Source organism: Manduca sexta, chromosome 23, assembly GCF_014839805.1.
Source record: "Manduca sexta isolate Smith_Timp_Sample1 chromosome 23, JHU_Msex_v1.0, whole genome shotgun sequence".
Lineage (NCBI taxonomy): Eukaryota > Metazoa > Arthropoda > Insecta > Lepidoptera > Sphingidae > Manduca > Manduca sexta.
The window spans coordinates 8629746-8651362 of record NC_051137.1 but is presented as its reverse complement, the minus strand read 5'-3'; the positions used below and the strand labels follow the sequence as shown (position 1 = coordinate 8651362).

Sequence of the window (21617 nt, the reverse complement as noted above, 5' to 3'; positions counted from 1 at the left end):
AATTTTACTGTTGTTACTTATGCAATACGTGTGTTTAAATACTACTACTTTGGTCACAGAATCGTTTTGCACAGACCTGACATTGTATTATGGTTACGTTTGTACCAAATTATGATATTTAAATTTTTTAGGCAATACCAAAGTGTGTAAGTAGGTACCTACTATTTTTACGCTCATAATATTGTATAATAATTTCAATTACCCATAAATGTAAGTTATATATGAAAAAAAAATCATAAGCGAATAAAATAAATCGGATAAAGATATAGTTGTATAAGATTTCATAGCTAAGAATTCCATATTATAAAGGAAACACTTGTAGACCGTGAACTCAGTGCGCGAAATTGTTACTTTAATTTGTTCTTTTTTATATTCTGTCTGTTTCTTAAATCTATTAATTAAAACAGATGATCCGATTCTTACCGAATTTTCATATACAGAGACGGTTAACTTTACAACACAACAGCTTTATAACTTTTTGTAATGTGTAATTCTGTTGGGAGTTGACTACTAAACAAATGGTGCTTAGAGTCTTGCGTCTAAGACATTAAAGAATAGAAAAATGACCTGACTCTGACCTCTTAATGCACATGTAGAAACAGTAATAAAAAAAAATATGTTTATAAGAAGTACAATCGGCTCATGGCTGCAAAGTGACATAATGGTCTTCTTTCCCAGAAATTTAAAGGTTCTTGCCAATTAAATATAAATATTTCACTTTGAAAATATCAAAAAAGTATCCTATCCATTGTACTGATCCCTAACGATGTTCCCTACCGCCTACACCACATCTCAGCTAGTTGACATGTTTCTAACTTATGAAAATAATGCTCTTGACGTACCTCCAACTTATATGCGCTGCTCGTAAATTATCTAGTGGACCGTGGCGTCTAGGGGATCGTGATATTTTTAAAAGGAAAATTCAGTTGGCATGCTAGTATTTTAGTTTATTTCAGATTTTTCCTAAATTTCGTCCAGGATTGCAACTTTGCCAGCACAAAATGGTTTAGTGCATAGCTATAATGTAGCAAATCAGTTAATTCCAATGCCCGTTGACCCCAGTAATGTTTTGCTATATATAACATTACAAAGTAACGCAATCCCGTTAGATGCTTTTGTATCGACTGATGCCTATTTCGGATCTGCCGTTAGTTCCGGAGGAATTACGTATAGATAAACCAATCTCAGTGTATTTAGTTTGTTATTAATTAACGACGAATAATATAATTTGTACTTATACAAAATTACTTCATATCTTGTTGTTTGTATTATTTGATTTGTTTGTTGTTAATTATCAGGTATTTATAGTTTAATTTACCTAGACATTTATCTTACAGTTCCTCGTAATTTATGCCACAACTAAAATGTTAACTAAGTTACCTACATATCTTGCTTTATATCTACGTAAGTCAAGATTTCAGCAAGAAATACGTAATCTTTTCTGTGTCAATTTATGGTTTTATAAATAAATATTTAAATGAAAGAGCATCTACTTCACGGAATATTCATATTCGTGTGGGTTACATTATGCACGGTAAATCACAAATTGTACCCATATTGTAACGTTTTCATATATTCTTCATAATAAGGGACAACATCTTATTACAAGACTAAGATTCTGTTATGTACAGCTTCTGAATAAATACTAATCGCCAGTCGCCACATATCAAATACAAAACTCAGATACTAAACATTGCTCCCAAATAAATGGTAAGAATATGAGCATTATCTACGTACATTATCTGTTTAATACGATAACTTACGATTAAAATTTACTCGAAATTTGTGATACCACCCATAAATCTACACTGGATAAATATGAATTCCATTTGAATATATAGGTAGGTACTTACGTTTTATTCATCTACTCGCCTCGGCATGTACATATTTATAAATCTAATGAAATGTAACTATTCTGCACTTATTCACTCTATAAAGTGTTTACAAATTAAATATGCATTACAAATACCTAAATATCCGATGCAGTGTCGTTTATCTGAAAATATGCTAATAATTGAATTATGAATACGTAATATATAACATTCATGTTTTATTGATACCCACTATTTTCATGATAATCGACCAGTAAGTGTTCAGTAAAGATATTCCTAGTAATTCGCAATGGGTGGGAATGGCTTCACAATTACTGCACGTCGTATATCATGTCACGTTAATATAGGGCGCTGGATGTGCTTGACTAGTGGTCCAACAGTACGATGCAAAGTCGACCCTACGTACCTGACCGATGAGTAACCAACTTAATTACACTCGCCACGAGATTTTGTGGCAACAATTCATACCGTAAAAGAATCAGATTACAAATATATAGTCTTTGTATAATAATATATGTATTATTAAAGCAGATATATGTATCGCTTAGTATCTGGCTGCACAGCTCATTGCGTCGGCTAATGTGATTGCTCTACTCCTGGGCAGATACTGTTCTCCGCCTATTTGCCATTTGCGCGTTAATATCTGAGAAACATTAGTAGCAAATCGAGCTGCAAAATGAATTGCGTATATCCTTAGAAGCAATCCACACATTGGAGATTAGAGATTAATGACATTTCTCCTTTTCTCTTATACTACGAAACCGTCTTTTTTCTTTCCTCACAAGAATCATTCCGTATGCAATACAGGGTTACGCCCATCGCGGTATCCCATTAGCAGAAATCCAATAACTTCAAAGATTCACAAAAATGTTTATTCCGCGTAATATTACCTAGGTACGTGTCGCAGACAGTTACAAATCTTATCAATCTCGCTAGGGACCTCATAATATAATATATTTTTGTCTCTAATTTCCTACACATAAAATAAAATCTGCGATATTGTAATATAATTTAACATGTTATAAAGTACGATTACTTTTTAATGGTAAGTATACGGTAACAAACGACGATGATTTGGCGTATTTGCTTTAATTATTTTAAAAGAAACAAAAACAAAGAAGGGATTGCTCGAAGTTATCTATAATGTTTTATAATCATATCACCCACATGGTAAATATGTTAATGTAAATTGTTGTAATTTCTGTTCATGTAAAGTTTGCTTAATTTCTGATATATTCACATATCACGCGCTGGAGAACTAATAGCGCGTCGGTTAATTTATGTAACCATAATATGCCATTAAGAAAGACTTATGATGTTTGGTCGTACTTAGTTCTTTCCAACACAAAGAGATTTGTTGAAATTTCTCATCGCTTCCCCAACCTTATTGTAATCTATTACTAATTACCACATTTAATGGAATTTTAAAACAATTATTCAGCACGTCAACTCAATTGAGTTAAATAAATACAATCTCAACAAACTGATAGAGAATAGAGATTGTATTTATTTGTTTAAGCACAACATACATACATTAAAACAGAAACTGAAATGTCGGATACAGCGAGTAGTAATATCAGTGGCAGCGGGCACCGGCTGCAGCGAGCGCAGTGCTTTGGGAATTGCTAGATACCTACATAACTTTCAATCACCGTGGAAAAAATAAATTTACTCACCTACTCTGTGTTACGGCGCCATACATTACATATTGGTGCTTACTTTCCTATTAAGAAATATTTTATTAGGCAAGTTTTGTTAACATATGGGTAAATATTTAAAAAAATCTTATTACCTACTAGACTTAAATATATGATACCGATTATTTTTTGCTTTATTTCTATAAGACATATTGGTAATTCTCGTGTAGTTGTATGTTAGACTAAATTTATGGTTTCAGCATAATATTATAATCTTGTCTTCACTTAATATTTTTATAGTAAGTACCTTCGGCTATGAAAAAATTTTTGTTTTATATTCCAGATCGTTGTCTAACTGAACGTTTAATCTTATTATATTGACGCCAAAAATCCCAATCTTTGGTACTAACAAAATCGAATCAAGAAAATAGAATAAAGGAATTCATTTCAGCGGTAAAGGCGCAATCTTGTGTCTTCTTGGGATAAAATTGGATTAAATTAATTAGTCGGTCCCAATCAGAGACCATATTTTGCTTGGCTATTGACCGATGCTATTGACTATCGTTACCTCCTTATTAATTACTCTGTTAACATAAATCAACAAGAAAATTCAAATAAATTGCATACGAGTTCCTATTATTTAACCGGTTATGTACTTTCTCCCGACTGTAGATAGCTAATTTGTATTTTAATCCAATTTTACTACGATATAATCGTGTTTCATAGTTTTGGCCGAACTGGAGCTAACTTGCTCCACCCGTGGTGTGTTCATATTGTATCACTGACTTCAGATAACTAACCAGGCGGCAGATAGACATAATTGACTTGTATGAGACGGCTATTGTGATTTGGCAAGAGGAATATTTGAATATTTGTTGTATATTATTGTAGTCAATTTGGTGTGGAATGAAAGATGGTCATTATTCGTTATCGTATAATCGTTGTTATGTCTCATTAGTGTTACAATTATTTAGTCTACTGTGTAGGTAAAAATTGGTTTTTAATATTTCATCAACAAACTTGTAAATGAGATAATCAAAAGGGTAATCAAAAGTAGGTATTTCGTAAACGTCATACATCTTATTAACGTAAAGTAGTAATGAAAGTAACGAAAAATCCATTTTAAGTCGATTGCGTAGATATACATAGTTATTAATAAGCACTTATTACTTATGCTTTTTTTATAACATATCCCCAAAGAGTTAGGTAGTGACCTACAGATGAGTATTTCATGAATTGACAGCTTCTGAAATAATGGGGCGTTTGTGCTATTATAAGTTAACCACGACTATAATGTTGATATGTGTTTAGATTGTTATAATACGTATATGCCTATCGTTCAAACAGAATTTTATAATATTACAGACTGGCAATAAACAATGCAATTCACCTTATTACGTCATGAAAGTTATTTCTCATATATCGTCCCGTAGGTGTAAAGTACGAGTGGTAGGTAATATCATCTTATTTATTATAAATGTTAGGTATAATAATTTTGCTGTAAATATAACAGTAATTCAATAATAATGTCGTCTGTCTGAGTTCATTGTCGCTCGATAGATTATTTTTTTTTATTACTCGCTAGGGCCCGTATCTATTTCCACGAAAAAAAAAATATGTAGCTACTTAGCATTATAAAGAGTGTAAACTATAACTTACCTTTTTTATATAAAACCACTTCGATAGCCTATACAGCGGGGAGCGGGACGGGTTGCCAATATAGGGCACGTGGGTTAGATGTCACCCCCTGTGTACGCATCTCTGGCTTTTCGAAGTAACGTATTCATTGTTAATTACCACCCGCCTGCTGAGGTGTGAAGGAACATCCTTTATTAAGCATCCTCGCTTTTCAGTAGACTTTTAACTGTATCTGAATACTAAAATCCATATAAGCATGGTGGACCAAAGCCTTAGGTATATTATTTAAATATTATATAGTAAAGGGCTGGTGTTAATGGATATTTTACCTTCCCTGATGACGTGCCGGTGCCATTCAACTTTATATCTCAGTTTCCTGGTGTATTGCGATCTTTACGTCAATTTTAAAGTAGAAAATAATCGATTTGTAAATATTTCAATACTAACAACTTTATAATATAATTATACATATAATCTAAAGATATAATATCAATTTTGTCAGTGTTCATGTAGAGCCTATTGATGTTTAATTCTAGTTAGTAATACTCATACAGTTTTGTTTCGTATATTATACGGAAATATCACATAAATTTTTTATGAAATTATTTCCTAAAGTAGGTACTCGTTTTCGCAAGAGCTGCATCGACTTACAGTTAAAAGTATAACACATTTTTAATGAGGTTAGAATTTCAAGCCAGGTTAAAAAGACGTGGATTCTAATAATAATATATTTTTTAAATAATAGTTTTTCCATTTCAAGTCTAGTCCCAGTGTAACTGTCGGGTGTAATACAATTTAGGTTAATTTTCTTCTCGAATATTGCATTGACAAAACAGTATCGATTGTTGAAAGTATGCCAACGAATTTATATTACAAGGAGACAATCCGGAGTGTGTATTTCAAATTATTGTATGTAGGTACGGCGTGGCCGCTCAAGGTGAATGACAGATAATGGGTCACTACCCGTTGCAGACATCTACATAATGTTCCCTATCTTTATCGTCAGATAAATACGCATTATTTTTATTGTCACGTTTGTACTTAGAATGTTGCCTGGAGTTTGGTTCGTTTTATTATGCCACGGTAAGGTAAAAACTGTTACGAAAGTGTCTTATGTAGACTTTGTTTATATCTAAAAATTGTATTTAGATCGATAAAAATATTTAATTGTAAAGCACTTTTAGAGATAGATACTTGTTTAAAACTATCGAGAAGTATAATGAACTCCTCTAATAATAATATATTTGCTAAAAGAAGTCCACTCAATAATATTGAGCTGATTTCTAGAAACAATCAAAGTACGTTTAAAATTCACGTTGGATGTCAATGACATCGGTTTATTTTTATTTGCGGGTCCAGTTTTGTATAAAAATGCTGAGATATTTTATTTACTACACTACAATGATCGTTAATTGTATTTTGGTAGGTGATGGCGCTCGCGAGTCGCGAGTATAATTCTCCATGTTGATAACTCTATTTATATCAATCTTGTGTCTCGTAATGCCGCTCGTAAGCCAATCAGAACACGTCTAGTCAGCTAGTGTGCTATAACGCGTCAGTAGCGGTTACATTTTTTTAATATACTTATATATTTTTTCATTTAATTACTGAAAACCAAAACATTAACAAAAATGAATAGGTGTTGAGTAATTTTAAATAAATGATGTAGAGAAACATTTTTCATCGCTTACAGTTTAAATATGAAAGAAATAATTCAGATAAATTTACATTAAATAGTAAATATAATAGAGTTTTAGTGTAGCCACTAGCCAGTTCTCTCTATAAAATAAATGGGCTAGTGCACTATCTCAGAGTAATCCCACAAAGTGGCAACTTTGCTTCTGTGAGTTGTACGGTTAATGAGACCCAAAAACTATTCATGATTTCTCCCATATTTTACCATGTAAGTATAATATACAACAATAAAAATAGTAATACTTATTAACTAAAGTAAAAATACTCTATTATATCTATTTCTACGTAAGTGACCTTTGATTGTAACAAAATAAACAACTTAATAAATGATTGGTAAATAATGACATTATGATAACTGAACTTTATGATCAAATATTCAATTATGATAATTTAGTTTTCAAGTTCCGTAGCATAGATTTATATTCAGTCTATAACGTGCCGACAAATCGTGCGCTCCCTCCGCAGCCATAGTAAATATTGGATATTATTTTTATTTTGTCTTGAATCGTGCATTAAATAACACCACTGTGCACGTCGTAGTAGATATTAGGGATACACATATGTCTGCGATATTGCTCGTTTGCGCGTCGCTTCGTAATCATGTTTTTTGATCATATGTCTTATTTTTTCATTATTTTGTATTTACGTTGAAATATTTGGACTTGCTTTGCAATACAGTGCGTGTGATCTTTTATATATTTTTTCAAAGGTAGGTAAATAATTATTCACTGCCTATATATTCCATAACGTGCCTTTAAAATAAGTTAAGACTTGGTAAACATATTTAAGTAAATAGCATTACCTTAATCAGTTAAAATTACTTTTGTCTAGCGTATTTAACAGTTAATTAATTAATTTATTTTTATTATTAACTACTTATACTTGCACAGCTTCAACTAATATGAATTATTATACAATGTAATAACTTACATGGTCGTTATATATATCGTTATATCGATTATTCTAATTGCAAAATATATTACTTTTGGTAGGTATATCGGCTGTCGTTTTTTATTATTTACGGGAATGTTAGACATTAAAATAATACTATTTTACGGATTTTATCGCGGTTTTTTAATATATATTTGATTTTTTGATAGTCCGCTCCGTGACTACGAAGGCTGCAGTCTTCAAAACGTTGGGGGAAAATTATAATATCAAAAACCGCGATTAAATTAAAGTAAAATAGTTTTATTTCTATTTGTAAATTGTGTTTTATTATAGATAAAGTGCCACTATTGCTTGACTTCGAACTCAACTATTATGGAGAGCACAGATAAAATGTTTTCTTCAAATCGTTGCTTTTAAATTTCTCATTTCGACTGTCAAAAGTTTAATTAAATTACTATCCTATTCAGAAAATATCCGAGACACCCTGTAAGCCTCCACGTACATCTTTTTTATAACAGTTAAAATTAAATTACTTTTGAATCTGTTCAGCCAAATCGTGCATGTCCAAATTTTAGATATCTATAGAACCTTGAAGATTTTCGGATCCCCGCCGCGACCATATCGTATATTGTTACGTATTTTTAGTAGAGTGTGACTTTAATGATCCTCATGGGCATTATTAAAATAAAATTATTTTATTGATTTACTAAAAATAAAAAGAATTGATATCTATTATGTATTCGTTAACACGGATCTAAATATTCTGCATAGTTTAAAATTTTAAAATTCAAATGTGGAACTGTGGAGTAATTAAGATTTCATTAGCATTGTTTTAATAATATATAAACATTAGGTTTATCGGGTCTGATATCAATATTCCGAGCATTAAGCTATATTTTCTATAACTTCACATACAACATTCTCACAAGTTATAAATTACATAATTATTTATCTGCGTCACATTTATTAAAATAGTTAAATAACTGAAAAAATAATACCCATATAAATTCAACCAAACGACAAAAAAAAGACATATATTAATTAAAATCATCATCATCATCATCATATCAGCCACAGGAAGTCCACTGCTGAACATAGGCCTCCCCCAAGGATCTCCACGTCGAATTAATTAAAATGCGTTTCAAAAATTTCAATACAAATTAAGGATATTAAATATTACAAAAAGCGGGGGTTCTGAAGCAGACAACTTGACATGAGTAGGTAGATAGCATTTTATTTGAGTGCTTCGATGGCTTAGTGATACATAAGTATATGGTACGACTGTCAAGCTAAGGTCTCGAATTTGATCTCCGGGACAGGTAAAATGATATTGGATTTTAACCATAACCTTCTTTTCTATTATATACCTGTAGGACCTAATATAGCTAGAGACACGTGAGTGTATTACACCTATGCCTCCCCTTGAAAATAGAAAAACCCTTATGCTGTGTATGCTATGTATTTTATTTATAAAACTTTTAAGGCTAAAGCAACTATGTTCTAAGTAAGTTTGCCATATAAAGATAGAATCTATGCCAAAATATTTTGATGACATATAGATACTAATATATGGCAAGTATAAGGGTAGTAATATTATATTCAACGAATGCTAAGGTCTACAGTAACTCATTTCAACAGCCATAGAGCACCTGAGCACAATGTGTATGTCAAGGCGCTTAAAATATCGTTGTCACCGAAAACGATATTTCTTCAGTTACCAAAATGTCTCAACTGCTTATTTCTGCTGCTCAGCTCGGAAGTTTTCCTACCCTGATTTATACTTAATTAGAATGTCTTTTCCATTCACAAAGAAAACGCGGACTTGGTAACAAGTAACGTATTTATTTTTTTCTATTGTACCTGCATGAAATGTTTTAGCTTATGCCATAATTTGCCATGAAAGTTTTAATAATTTTAATTAAAGAATAAATAATAGATGTAGCATAATTTAATAATCCCGGCCATCTGGTGACGTTCCAGAAGTGAGTAGGAAACGTATCATGTTTACAACACTCACATTATCAATACCAAATTACATACGTGTATGTAATAATATGGGGCAGCTATATTATTTAATACTATGTTGCTATGGGTGTTAAACATAAGTTCACGCTTTATGTACGAAGGGGTAGGCATAGGCCATACACATACACTTACGTTTTGCCAACCTTATTTAAATCCGTCTCATGTGATCTACTACAAACATCAATTTCGCTGTCTACAGCAAAATTGATGTTTTGTTTGTAGTATAATTTTGATCTAATAATATGTTTTCCGAACCAAACTAGGTTTAAAGTTGCGTTTAAAATGTTTTTTTTTCAAGTTATCACAAATATTTATATAAACTGTACAAAGACATGCATTATGCGATAGTTATTGTTGCGTACAAGAGATAAGGAGCATGTCCCGGCGCTGATCGGTGTGACCTCCCTTTCGACTCCAGGTCAAGTACCTACAATGATAGGTCTCACATTACCAGGTCGAAGAGATTGATACGCATTACAAATTGTCATGCGGTAATCGGCCATCATGTTTCGTAATACGTTTAACTTTAGGAGTCTAATGTCATATTTAAAGTAAATATTAGCTCAAACACGAATAGCCAAAAAAGCAGAAAGACACGCGACTAGTGCCTACGTATCGCTAATAGTTTCATCTAACTACGTGTTGCTAGGTAGAACTGACGTAAGTTTTTTGATCGCAATATTTGCACAAATAATTATTGTCCGATTAAAGAATCGAACCCAGGATGAATGACTCATGATAATAACTCTACTGATGCTGTGGTGCCACTTGACAAATGTGTCAATGATTTTTTTGTAATGAGAGGTTAATAAAGTTAAAGTGTCTTGTCAAAGGAAAGAGCTTCAAGAATGTTGCATGAAAATACCTATAAATAAAATTACAAAACATATTTATTATATTTATATGTATTATATGTTGTATACCAGATTTTGCTCGCTGCTTCGCCCACGTGACAGATTTCCGGGATAAAAGTCCCGCTATATATTTTCCCGGGATAGAATGTAGCCTATGTCCTTCCCAGGGTCTCAAAATTATCTCCATACCAAATTTCATCGAAATAAGTTGGGTAGTTTTTGACTTTATCGCGTTCAAACGTGCAGACAGATGAAGCGGGGGACTTGTTTTATATTTTTTTTTAACTTTTAAAGAAGAACAATTTTGTCATACATGATTGTTGCACAACTTTAACCGTTTATAAGGCGCACGCAGTGGAACCTTTCAAAAGGAATAAATCTTCACGGTTTTTGCTACATTTTTTCATTAATGCTACGCTCCTATTGGTCATAATGTTCTGTTTTATAGCTTATAGCCTTCCTCGATAAAATACTAAAAGAATTTTTCATTTGAAACCAGAAAGGAGTTCTTGAGAATAGCGCATTCAAAAAAACAAACAAACTCTTCAGCTTTATACATATAATAGTACAGATTTGAAAGTATCTTAGGAATAGAAATATAACAAAATAAAAATATCTTCTAAGAAATGTTTAATGTTGGGTAATGTATGGGTAAACTAAAATGTAGAAATAACAACCGCATCTTATTTTAAAGTACGTAAAAAAGGTCCATGCCAACCAAGAATATATACAAGAGGTCAAGTAAAAGCCACGTTAGGCTTAATTAAAAAGAAAAAATAATTAAAATACAGCCACGTAGTTTATGGGATTGCATAGCAAAATGCGAGTTGAGAAAGGCTTAGCAGGAAGTTAGTAGTTGCATTAGCTAATTGGATAAGCTTTTCAATGAGAAAAACAAAGTCAAAATGATCGTGATATGTATTGCATTATGGGACCTAATGACTAAGAGAGAGGAAAAATAAGGAATGATAGGTGAGACAATGGAATTTCGTTATTATTGAAGCTATTTTCGAACTTTATAAATTAATGACTTTTTCATGTTTTTTGGAATTTTATCCTCTGAGAGAATATAATAATATGGACTAAAGTTTGTATATAAATTTTATTATCATATAATGCTTACGTCACATTAACGGCGGTAGATTTTTATTTCTCTATATGTTGATTTATACTTAATTATTGAGCAGCTTGACTATACAACTTTATCTATCCTACAGTAGTACATATCTACTGCCTTTATTATCTGGCAACTGGCGGGTTCTGACCATTAAAGGAGAGAATAGTATGTAGTACAGTTGTATTAATTAAAATTTTAGAGCCACCATTATAATTGACTGTTGCATCGTAGGTAATCAACATGAGTTTGTGTGTGCATCTCGAGCAACAATTTTAATAAGCAATAGGATTGATAGCCATAAAAATATTTTGTAAATTACCTATTTTCTTTTTCATTATCATTTTATTTTTATTTTTCGAATGCATATCTGATATCTTCAAAAGTGTTGGACAGGTTTCTAAGAAAGTATTTAAGGCGTTTTGAAAACATTATAAGTGAGGGACAAGAAAGTAATGCCTTAAAATTTATTCGCGCGATCACAATTTACTCGTCACCATCTGATGAAGTGAGACCATTTAATCGTGGTTAAATGAAAAAAATTAAATTATACCAGTGCAAATACATGACATACCTAAATTCTTACTTATATGTCAAATCTTATCTTTGGTGCCAGAGTTCAACCGGAAATAGTAATATGTGTTATAGCATCTACCTATTAGTTACCCAGATAGTTAAAACATAAAATTATCTAAGACAACATCTCAGTATCCTTATATAGGCGAAGAGGCTACATATTGTAATTTTTCATTATTCTTTTCTGTCGTCTCATTATGCACAAACTTTACCCATATCAGTACATGATACACCTATTTTTATCCGTGGTTGTTCTCAGATCTGTCTAGACATTGTTAGTGACGCTCGAGCGATGACTCCACACAGTGGCGAGGGCACTGAGCGGCCGCTCGTCGTGGTGCTGGATGGCGGGTTCTCAACACAGCTGTCTTGTCACGTAGGCCACGTAATCGACGGCGATCCACTATGGAGCGCTCGATTTCTTCACACTCACCCAAACGAAGTTGTCAACACCCATCTTGATTTCTTGAGAGGTAAAAAAGTTCTTACTATATCTATATACATAAAAATGAATCCCTATTTCCTTTAGTCACGCCGTCATGTGTGAACGGTTGGACCGATTTCACTATATTTTTTTGTTGTGTTTGTTATTGCCAGGAGAAGGTTCTTATGAAAGAAAAATTCAAAAAATTTCGCGGAAAATTAGATAATTTAACGAAATTTTAATTTTATATAACTGTCAATTGTTTGTAATAACTGTCAGCGATTGACAGAATGCGCGCTGTAAATTCATAGTTAAGACGGGACAACGTCTGTCGGTTCAACTAGTTGAATGATAAAAGTAATATACATTGTACAGAGGGATATATCGTGAAACAATAGGTCCAAATTATTCCGTGAAAACAAGATTAGAAAATAAATAAAAAGCTATCGGTATACCTACACAATAAGATGCGCCGACCCGCTGTTTGTAAATAAATGTAAAGTAGTTACATTTAATACTGAATAACAGAATGAGGAGTGTGCAGTGTAGAATAATCAAGGCCAAAATGTATTAAAGATATCTATACTATATTATCTACCTAGCTCAAGAAAGCTCCGCAGTTCTATTGTGTAGACCGAAATTTATAACTTAAACATTGTAGAGGATCTGAGATTTTTCTATATACATTTTTTTTTAACAAATACTTTATAATATAAAACTACATTGCTACAAAAAAACACTAATTTAGGCAAATCCGGGCTTGGTCGCTAGTAGTCGATTCTACAAGCGCCACGCAATATTAACTTTGAAAGTGCCAAGTAATTGGGTTGTTCTCCCGTCTTCATAACATTTGAATGAATTTCGAGACGCAGATACACTAATTCTGTTAATGCGCGGCGTTAGATACAGATAGGCAGAAAATACACAAAATATAATGCGGCGTGTAAGCGTAACCGTCTGTAAGAATGCATGCAAATGTAGAGTGTACGTGTGTTGACGAATTACACGTTAGGTCGCTTTTAGCTCGTCATTTTCATGCATCTGACAGCGAGAGTGCGACCTCGTCTCGTGTCATCGTCCTCTGAAAGCGCTTTTCTTCACCACAAAACGGACCATTTCTTTTCATAAGGAAAAGCTGAAAAGTGTCTGCAAGCAAATAACTCCCTGGAGGGAAAAGCCTACTGCCTTGCTTTGCTGCCTCTTATAAGAGACCAGATATGAAAATATAAAATATTATCACATTCTTTGCAAACTTGTTTAGGTATAGATTGAAGTTTCGATGCGAGTATAATTTACAAGTTATAATATTATGTTATATCGTAATTACCTGATGCCCCAGACATCAATTTCGAAATTGTTATGGATAAGATTAAGATAATCCTGTCGTATGGAGACTCATCTGTGATTATAATCATTTCGTGAACCTTTGATAACATTTTACATTTGTAATATACAAGTGAGGCATGCGGCTGGCGCGGTAAGTACCCGTCGTAATGCCGGCGCGGCGGCGCGTCCTATAGAAACTAGAGTCACGGATATACAGCGTTGTTGCCATTAATCACCTTGTCTGTCTAATACCTTTCCATTCGCAAGCCTTGCGCCGTCTTCTATTTATTACCTACATAATTATTTTCTTTGACAGAAAACAGTTCCTTCTGCCGAACTCGCTTCCTTATTATTGACCCAGTTGGCCTCGTGTTGCATTACTAAGTTTAAATAACATTATTTGTTTATGCCTCTTAGCCGCACCCTGTTCGCTCTTAATATAGCAACGAAATAGAACTTAATTTGTATTTATAGACTAAGTTCTCATTTATAATATAATAAGCCGGCGTGTGCAGGAAAGGTTCAGATAGACATCTGCACGGCAACCACTTAGGTACTTACATAAGTTAATTTTAAGGTTCATTTATTTCGATTAGACGTACCTATCTGGTAAGATTATTAATGAAACTTCGTTTTGAGAGTTTAAGAATTAATTTTGAAATACTTTTTACAGCGGGGGCCGATTTGATAATAACGAACACATACCAGGCGTCGACAGAAGGTTTTGCAGAACATCTTGGAGTAACGCGAGAACAGGGCTACGAACTTATAATTCGTGCAGTGGAGCTCGCTAAACGTGCAAGATCCTTGTACTTAGAAGAATACCAAAATTATATCGAGAATGGTTAGTATTTTCGTAGGTGTAATGTATGTACCTACCAACTTACTTATGTTTCTTTATTATAGTAAAATCTAAAAATGATATTCGTAGAATATCGTCCTGATTTATTTACGAGATGTAAACATTGCTTAAATTGTTACTCTAACATAATTCGGCATACAGTGATCATATTAATTATTAAATGATTAACAAATTGTTTCAAGAAATAGCTATTTCAACATTGCGTGATTCGTGTTTGTGATAAAACAAAATGCTAAGAATGTTAACATTTTGCTGTAAACAAAGATTCTAGGGTTAGCACCCGCAAGGGTCGGGTGCAAGCACGCATTAATTACAGTTTGCAGGGGTGAAAGGTATTTCGTATATATAGATAACTGTAATACAACGTCGACCGCAGTGTCGGCATTAATATTAATTTAATAATTTAATAACTCGTGCGCAATTTATTCATTCAGATAACGTTCCACTAGTGGTCGGTTCTGTCGGCCCCTTTGGGGCACACTTACATGACGGATCTGAATATGATGGGAGCTACGCGGATACTACATCGGTTGAGGTAATGTTGTTTTTATTCATATGGTACTCGTACATTTTCGGGACATTCTAATGTAAAATTATTGTCAACTTCAAATGAATGTGGCGGAAGTAGAGTCTATGATCAAATACATAATATACTTATATTACAAATGTAATTGATAAGTATATTCAATATTCGATTAAATTAGGAAAATAAATTCACGTAGCAATTCTAAGTAAATCTCTACGCTCTTAGGCACCAATAGGAAAAGAAAAATAAATATTTCTCAAAGTACTTATACTCTTCTATTACTACGCCCTTAGGTAGAAATACGAGAAAAAAACATAAATACGTCTCCAAGTACCTATAGCTACATATTTATCTAGCACATTACCCCAAATTCTTAGTTTAAAGTAGCAAAAATTTGGATTGATGAAGGAAGAGGAGTTGGTGCATTAATAAACACGGCCTGACGAAAGTTTTTGTGTCGTATAAACGGGCTCATACAAACAGCCGCGAGAGACACGCTAGCAAACACAGCATTTGTGCACCTACAAGATACCACAAATAGCGGTGTTAAAAAGGGGTCTGCAAAGTAACTATAGCTAGTTTCGAACACACAGTAAAATAAATAATAATAATAATAATATCAGCCCTGTATTATATACTTGCCCACTGCTGAGCACGGGCCTCCTCTACTACTGAGAGGGATTAGGCCTTAGTCCACCACGCTGGCCTAGTGCGGATTGGTAGACTTCACACACCTTCGAAATTCCTATAGAGAACTTCTCAGATGTGCAGGTTTCCTCACGATGTTTTCTTTCACCGTTAAAGCGAACGATAAATTCACAAAGAATACACACATAATTTTTAGAAAAGTCAGAGGTGTGTGCCCTTGGGATTTGAACCTGCGGACATTCGTCTCGGCAGACCGTTCCATACCCAACTAGGCTATCGTCGTTTTTTTTTTAGTAAAATAAATGCAAGTAATAAATTCTTTTGTAGGTTCTCTATTTTGTAGAGGGTTAACTCCATACATGAGTTTAATTTATTAGATACATCAATTATTATTCTTTAATGTTTGTACGTAGTTTCGTACATACCTTAAAACTCATGGGTCTATGTATAACTATTATAATTAATTAATTTCTTTTCGAAATCACATCGACAAAACGTACCTAATTTGATTTTACTCCGAAGTCATAGATAGGTAATATTTTAGACCACCAAAAAGTAACTTGTATGGGTAATATGGTCATTCTCTAATTCTCCAAACGCCGTTAAGGGATTTTGAAGCAACCTTTGAAATAAGCGAAAAAGGCCAGTATAGTTATAGAAGCACTTATGTTTAGTAGGCTTATTCTTCGCTTATATTTTACTTTGATCAGTTCTAGTTCATTAATGCGATCTGTGGTCGACAAGCCTTTCCTGAAACTCGCTCGATCTGATGGTTGATTTTTTCAGTGTATTGCCAGACGTTTCTTTAAATCCAGCAGCAAATAACCTACGTATAAATTTATGACGGGCGATAACTACTATAGTTCGAAGTTAACTGTTAAATCAACGGTTTTGTTTGTTTTGTATTTATATTTAAAAAAAAGGCGTGCCCGTCCGCAAATACTATTGCTTTTGGTACGAAGAATATTTTAGTGAAAAATTCTGCATATATCGGTTACCTCTCGAGTAAAAGAGTTTACTATCCATTGCTACAAGTGTTGTTACTATTTTTATTTTTTTTAATACTTAATAATTGTGTTGTTAAAGCTTTAGTCACATTGCCTACAACTGTCTTCATTATAAACTACAAGGATAGCCAGCCTAGCCACTTAAAACTTTCAGTAGCCTATATTTACACTTTAGTGCTTCGACGCATCAACTCGCATCAAAACCTATTAGAGAGATTAAGGATAGCCCGCTCCATAGCTTGTTGAACCATCATAAATCGCTGGATCAAAAACTTTGTGGGATGTTTTGGCATGGTACGTCATAATGAACAGAGTTTATATATTAACTTAAGTACATTAGGATAATGAGCCATAATTCATAAAAATACCATCACGAAGTTACACGTTCAAATGTAGATAGGTAATATACGTAAGTAGTAAGTAGGTATAATTTAAAATTAATATTTCAGAGTTCCTAACGACAAAAATCTAGTATCTAGGGTAAATTAATTACTCTTATTTATAAATTTATATAGGTAATCAAATTATATAATAAAGTCTCATTTACAACTCACATACGCCGTGCAGTGTAATATATACCATCATTATATATAGGCCGGATATACATCGATGATCAAACTACATGTTAGATATCCATTTAACAAAACGCAAAATAAGGAAACAACACATACCGACATGGGCATATAGTACCTAAATAATAATAAGAATATCAGCCCTGTATTAAGTATACACTTGCCCACTGCTGAGCACGGGCCTCCTCTACTACGAAGAGGGATTAGGCCTTAGTCCATCACGCTGGCTTAGTGTGGATTGGTAGACTTCACACACCTTCGAAATTCCTATAGAGAACTTCTCAGATGTGCAGGTTTCCTCACGATGTTTTCCTTCACCGTTAAAGCGAACGATAAATTCACAAAGAATACACACATGGTTTTAGAAAAGTTAGAGGTGTGTGCCCTTGGGATTTGAACCTGCGAACATTCGTCTTGGCAGTCCGTTCCACACCCAACTAGGCTATCGCCGCTTACATAGTACCTACTGCTTAAAAATATAAACTTTCTTTAACATTGCCGCAGTTGGATAAAAATTGAAAGTCCATGAATGAATAGTTAAATTAAGGCCATTAAGAGCGGCTCGTCTAAACCGTAAAAAGGGCCGTAAAGCTGTCTGCAAATTAAAATTTACACCAACAATATGAAAAACTCCCCCACTTCATTTCTCATGTTTATTTTATATGAGTGCATTTGACTGGGTGGACAGTTAATTAAAAAACCTAGAACAAACGGCTAACAGAAGTGATGTTACAACGTTGTCGCTATAATTAAACTTGGTCCTTGTTTATTACAACATTGACCAAAACGTACCTACGTCGTTTGTAGAGATCGCACAGCGCACTAATTTCTCTTTATAATTTATAACAAATTGGCGACAGGTTATGTTTGGAAAAATATTATTACTGCAGTTAAAATAAGTTTGCATACAATATGTCGTAGAAAAACAGTAAACACGCGAATAAAATAAATTAAGCGTTAGATATCTATTCGACTTATGTTTAATTGACTTCTTGAGAGGCAATCCCATATTGTAGGTACATACTTGTGCGTACAATTCCTAAGCCGAAAAAGTAAAAAAGTATCTACTCAAAATGGAATGCTTTTGTTTAAGTTTAATTTAATTTAGCTGATTTAAGAAGTAAAATGATCAAATTAGGAAGGAATCATCATCCGTAAAAAATGTTTAACTTGGAAAACCAACAGCAAACTGTGGCTTTATATTAGTAATCTGTGTAGAGTCCAATTATGCTGTAGACAAATGTGTCTACTTCGTGGTTCTATCTTTTCAATTCCAAGTCTCATGATAATTTGATTATTTGTTTTAGACTATGCGAGAGTGGCATCGGCCACGTATTCAAGCTCTTGTAGAAGCGGGCGTAGACCTCTTAGCGCTGGAGACGATACCTTGTCAAGAAGAAGCTGAGATGTTGTGTGATCTTCTCCGCGAGTTCCCGGGCATGAAGGCATGGCTGGCATTTAGTTGTAAAGTTAGTTTATTTTTAATTTTATATTATTTTTCAGGCTACGGGTGGTCACTAGTATTAGTTTCGTGCGCCGTTCGCAACAGCTGCAGACGTGTTAAATGTTCGTTTTTTTTTTAATGTATTTTGTCACCGAATAGGCTTCATTCAAATAGCCATGGCCCGTTCACGTATCAGCTTTCTTTGACACGTTTTTTAAATCCACTAAAATACTGTGTTTATTTAAATCTATAAACCTGTTTCAAACACAGGCTTTGCCAATACATAGTATAATGTAAACTTACATCAGGGTTATTAACATTAATAATTTATTGCAGGATAATCAGAGTATAGCCCATGGAGAGAGTTTTCAAAAAGTGGCCAAGAAGTGTTGGGAGTCTAACCCTGACCAGTTGGTTGCTGTGGGAGTTAATTGCTGCGCTCCTTCATTCGTATCAGATCTACTGAGAGGATTCAATGATGATCGACCTCACGCGCCCATACCGCTCATCGTGTATCCGAATTCCGGGGAAAAATACAACCCTCAAATAGGGTAACATTAAAACTGATGCGATTATGACATTTTTTTATGATGTATAATTGATACTTACCAAAATCTTTGTAATGCCCTATAAATACCTCATACTTATTACATAGACTCTACATCTTAAAATATAAACGTGACTACTTTTGTTATTTCGACTGCCTCGGTGTCATATTTAGCACATCAGTCGTATTGGAGTCTTCCAATACGAATGGTGTGCTGAAATTTCGGGTTTGATGCCTGGGTCGGGTGCAAAGATATTGGTTTTCTGCTTTGCTTGTTTGACATTCAGAATTATGTTGGGTATAATACAACATTAGTTTGTATTTATTTATTTTATTTAAACTTTTTATTGTACAACAAGTCTTTTGGACACGTTTGGCTCTTTTTACATGCGCAATCTCATAGCTATAGATGTGTGTGTGCTATCACCTCTGCATCCTCTGCCTCGTTTTTTAAAGCATAAATGGCGTGATACGACGTATATTGTATATCATATTTAACATTTTCAGATGGATAGACCGCGATAAGTGTGAACCAGTGGAAATGTTTATACAAGAATGGTTAGACCTCGGAGTCCGTTACGTCGGTGGATGCTGCCGTACCTACGCCTCTGATGTGTCGCGTATCCGCAATCAGGTTTGCTGTTGGCGCGACAAATATACCTTCAACGCAAAGTACGAAGCAAACAAATCAACGCAAAACCATCAGACGGATACAAGATCGGATTTAAATAAGATTACACCTTAGGACTGTTTAAATAGCATCCTTTTTTTTAAGTTAGGTTGTAAATAAGTCAATACCTACGAGTGTTTTGAATAAGTACGATTCTAAAGACCTGTTTCACAAGTTAAAAGAAAATTTAATTTAATTATCGTATTAGAGTTAATGCAGATACTAGATAGTACTCATTTTATTAACATTTATTTAAAAGAATAGACTCTAACCATTGTATTTTGTCAGCTTATACCTACATTATTTAACGAATAGCATTTATTCAGAAGTTGTGAAACCGACCGTAAGAAACAGTGTGAAACAGACAGACAGACCGGTGTAAACTCATATTTAGAGGTAAATGCAATTGATATCGAATATTAATTAGGTGCTTTTTTTTAAATTGCGGAGCGAAATCAGTTGTGGTAGATTTTCTTAAGAAATCGTCGCAACAAAAGAATACATATATTTACTAAATAGTAGCTATCTATTCTAGATCTATATGGCATAGAAATAAATTATGTTTTATTTCTCGTTAATACTTATGTATGTTATGGTATACGAAAATTTCATATATCTAAGTGATAAGGAATATAAAGGAACTAAACTATAATATAAACCAAAGATAAACGACAACTATTCATATAAGTGTTTACCGACAAAAACAATTTGCATAGGTATCTCAATTATATTATGTGTAAGTGTAAAAAATAAATACTATTTCCGCATTAACAAGTGTTTAATTTTCAAACAAGCATATCCTTTGCGCGCATACCTACTAGCGAAACATTAAACTCTGCAGACTCCTTGACACTAATTCCTGATCAATGAAACGTAAAAACAAAGCTCCTTGCTTACTGCAGTTTTTATAAAAGACAACGGAAAATTCTACCACAACTCAGCCAGTCCATTTATGCTCTGAACAAAATTTATTTACGGAATATTCACCATTTACTTTGTACATATAAATACCGTATAAAGCAATGTCGACGGTTGGACATTTAGTGGTGTGCACTATATGAAATAGGCTTAGATCAATTATTTAATATTTTTTATAATACGTTTCTTTTAAGCCGTATATCTGGTATCAGTTCGTATTGCTGCTAGTAGTATATTAGGTATAGGTAACATTACTGTCTCGTGTTTGGCATATACAGTCGACGTGGTAGAGCGCGCTGTAGGCAATATTAACTGCGTAAGTAAAAATAAAAACATTCAGTCATTTTTATTTAATGGACCGAGAGAAATGACCGGCCGACCGGACAGTCTTTTATCTCATAAGTTCACCCA

General features: G+C 33.4%; 1 protein-coding gene across 3 annotated transcripts; it reads left to right on the top strand.

The window, feature by feature from the left end:
- The first annotated feature begins 6971 nt into the window (after nucleotides 1–6971).
- On the top strand, nucleotides 6972–21059 carry LOC115446014 (homocysteine S-methyltransferase 1). 3 transcript variants are annotated; one of them, XM_030172552.1, is made up of 7 exons: nucleotides 6972–7010; nucleotides 12522–12735; nucleotides 14686–14856; nucleotides 15309–15409; nucleotides 18935–19096; nucleotides 19408–19622; nucleotides 20126–21059. In XM_030172552.1, the coding sequence occupies exons 1-7, from the start codon at nucleotides 6987–6989 to the stop codon at nucleotides 20361–20363; spliced, it is 1125 nt and encodes a 374-aa protein (XP_030028412.1). In that variant the 5' UTR covers nucleotides 6972–6986; the 3' UTR covers nucleotides 20364–21059. The 3 variants fall into 3 exon arrangements, with proteins under 3 accessions (XP_030028412.1, XP_030028414.1, XP_030028413.1); XM_030172554.2 differs by lacking the exon at nucleotides 6972–7010 and adding an exon at nucleotides 7205–7272; XM_030172553.2 differs by lacking the exon at nucleotides 6972–7010 and adding an exon at nucleotides 7223–7511.
- The last annotated feature ends 558 nt before the right edge of the window (nucleotides 21060–21617 follow it).

Coding starts and splice junctions, on each gene's coding strand:
- LOC115446014 (XM_030172552.1), top strand. CDS start 6,987: ATGATTTCTCCCATATTTTACCAT. Junction 7,011..12,521: donor TTTCTCCCATATTTTACCAT/GTAAGTATAATA, acceptor GGTTGTTCTCAG/ATCTGTCTAGACATTGTTAG. Junction 15,410..18,934: donor CGGATACTACATCGGTTGAG/GTAATGTTGTTT, acceptor TATTTGTTTTAG/ACTATGCGAGAGTGGCATCG.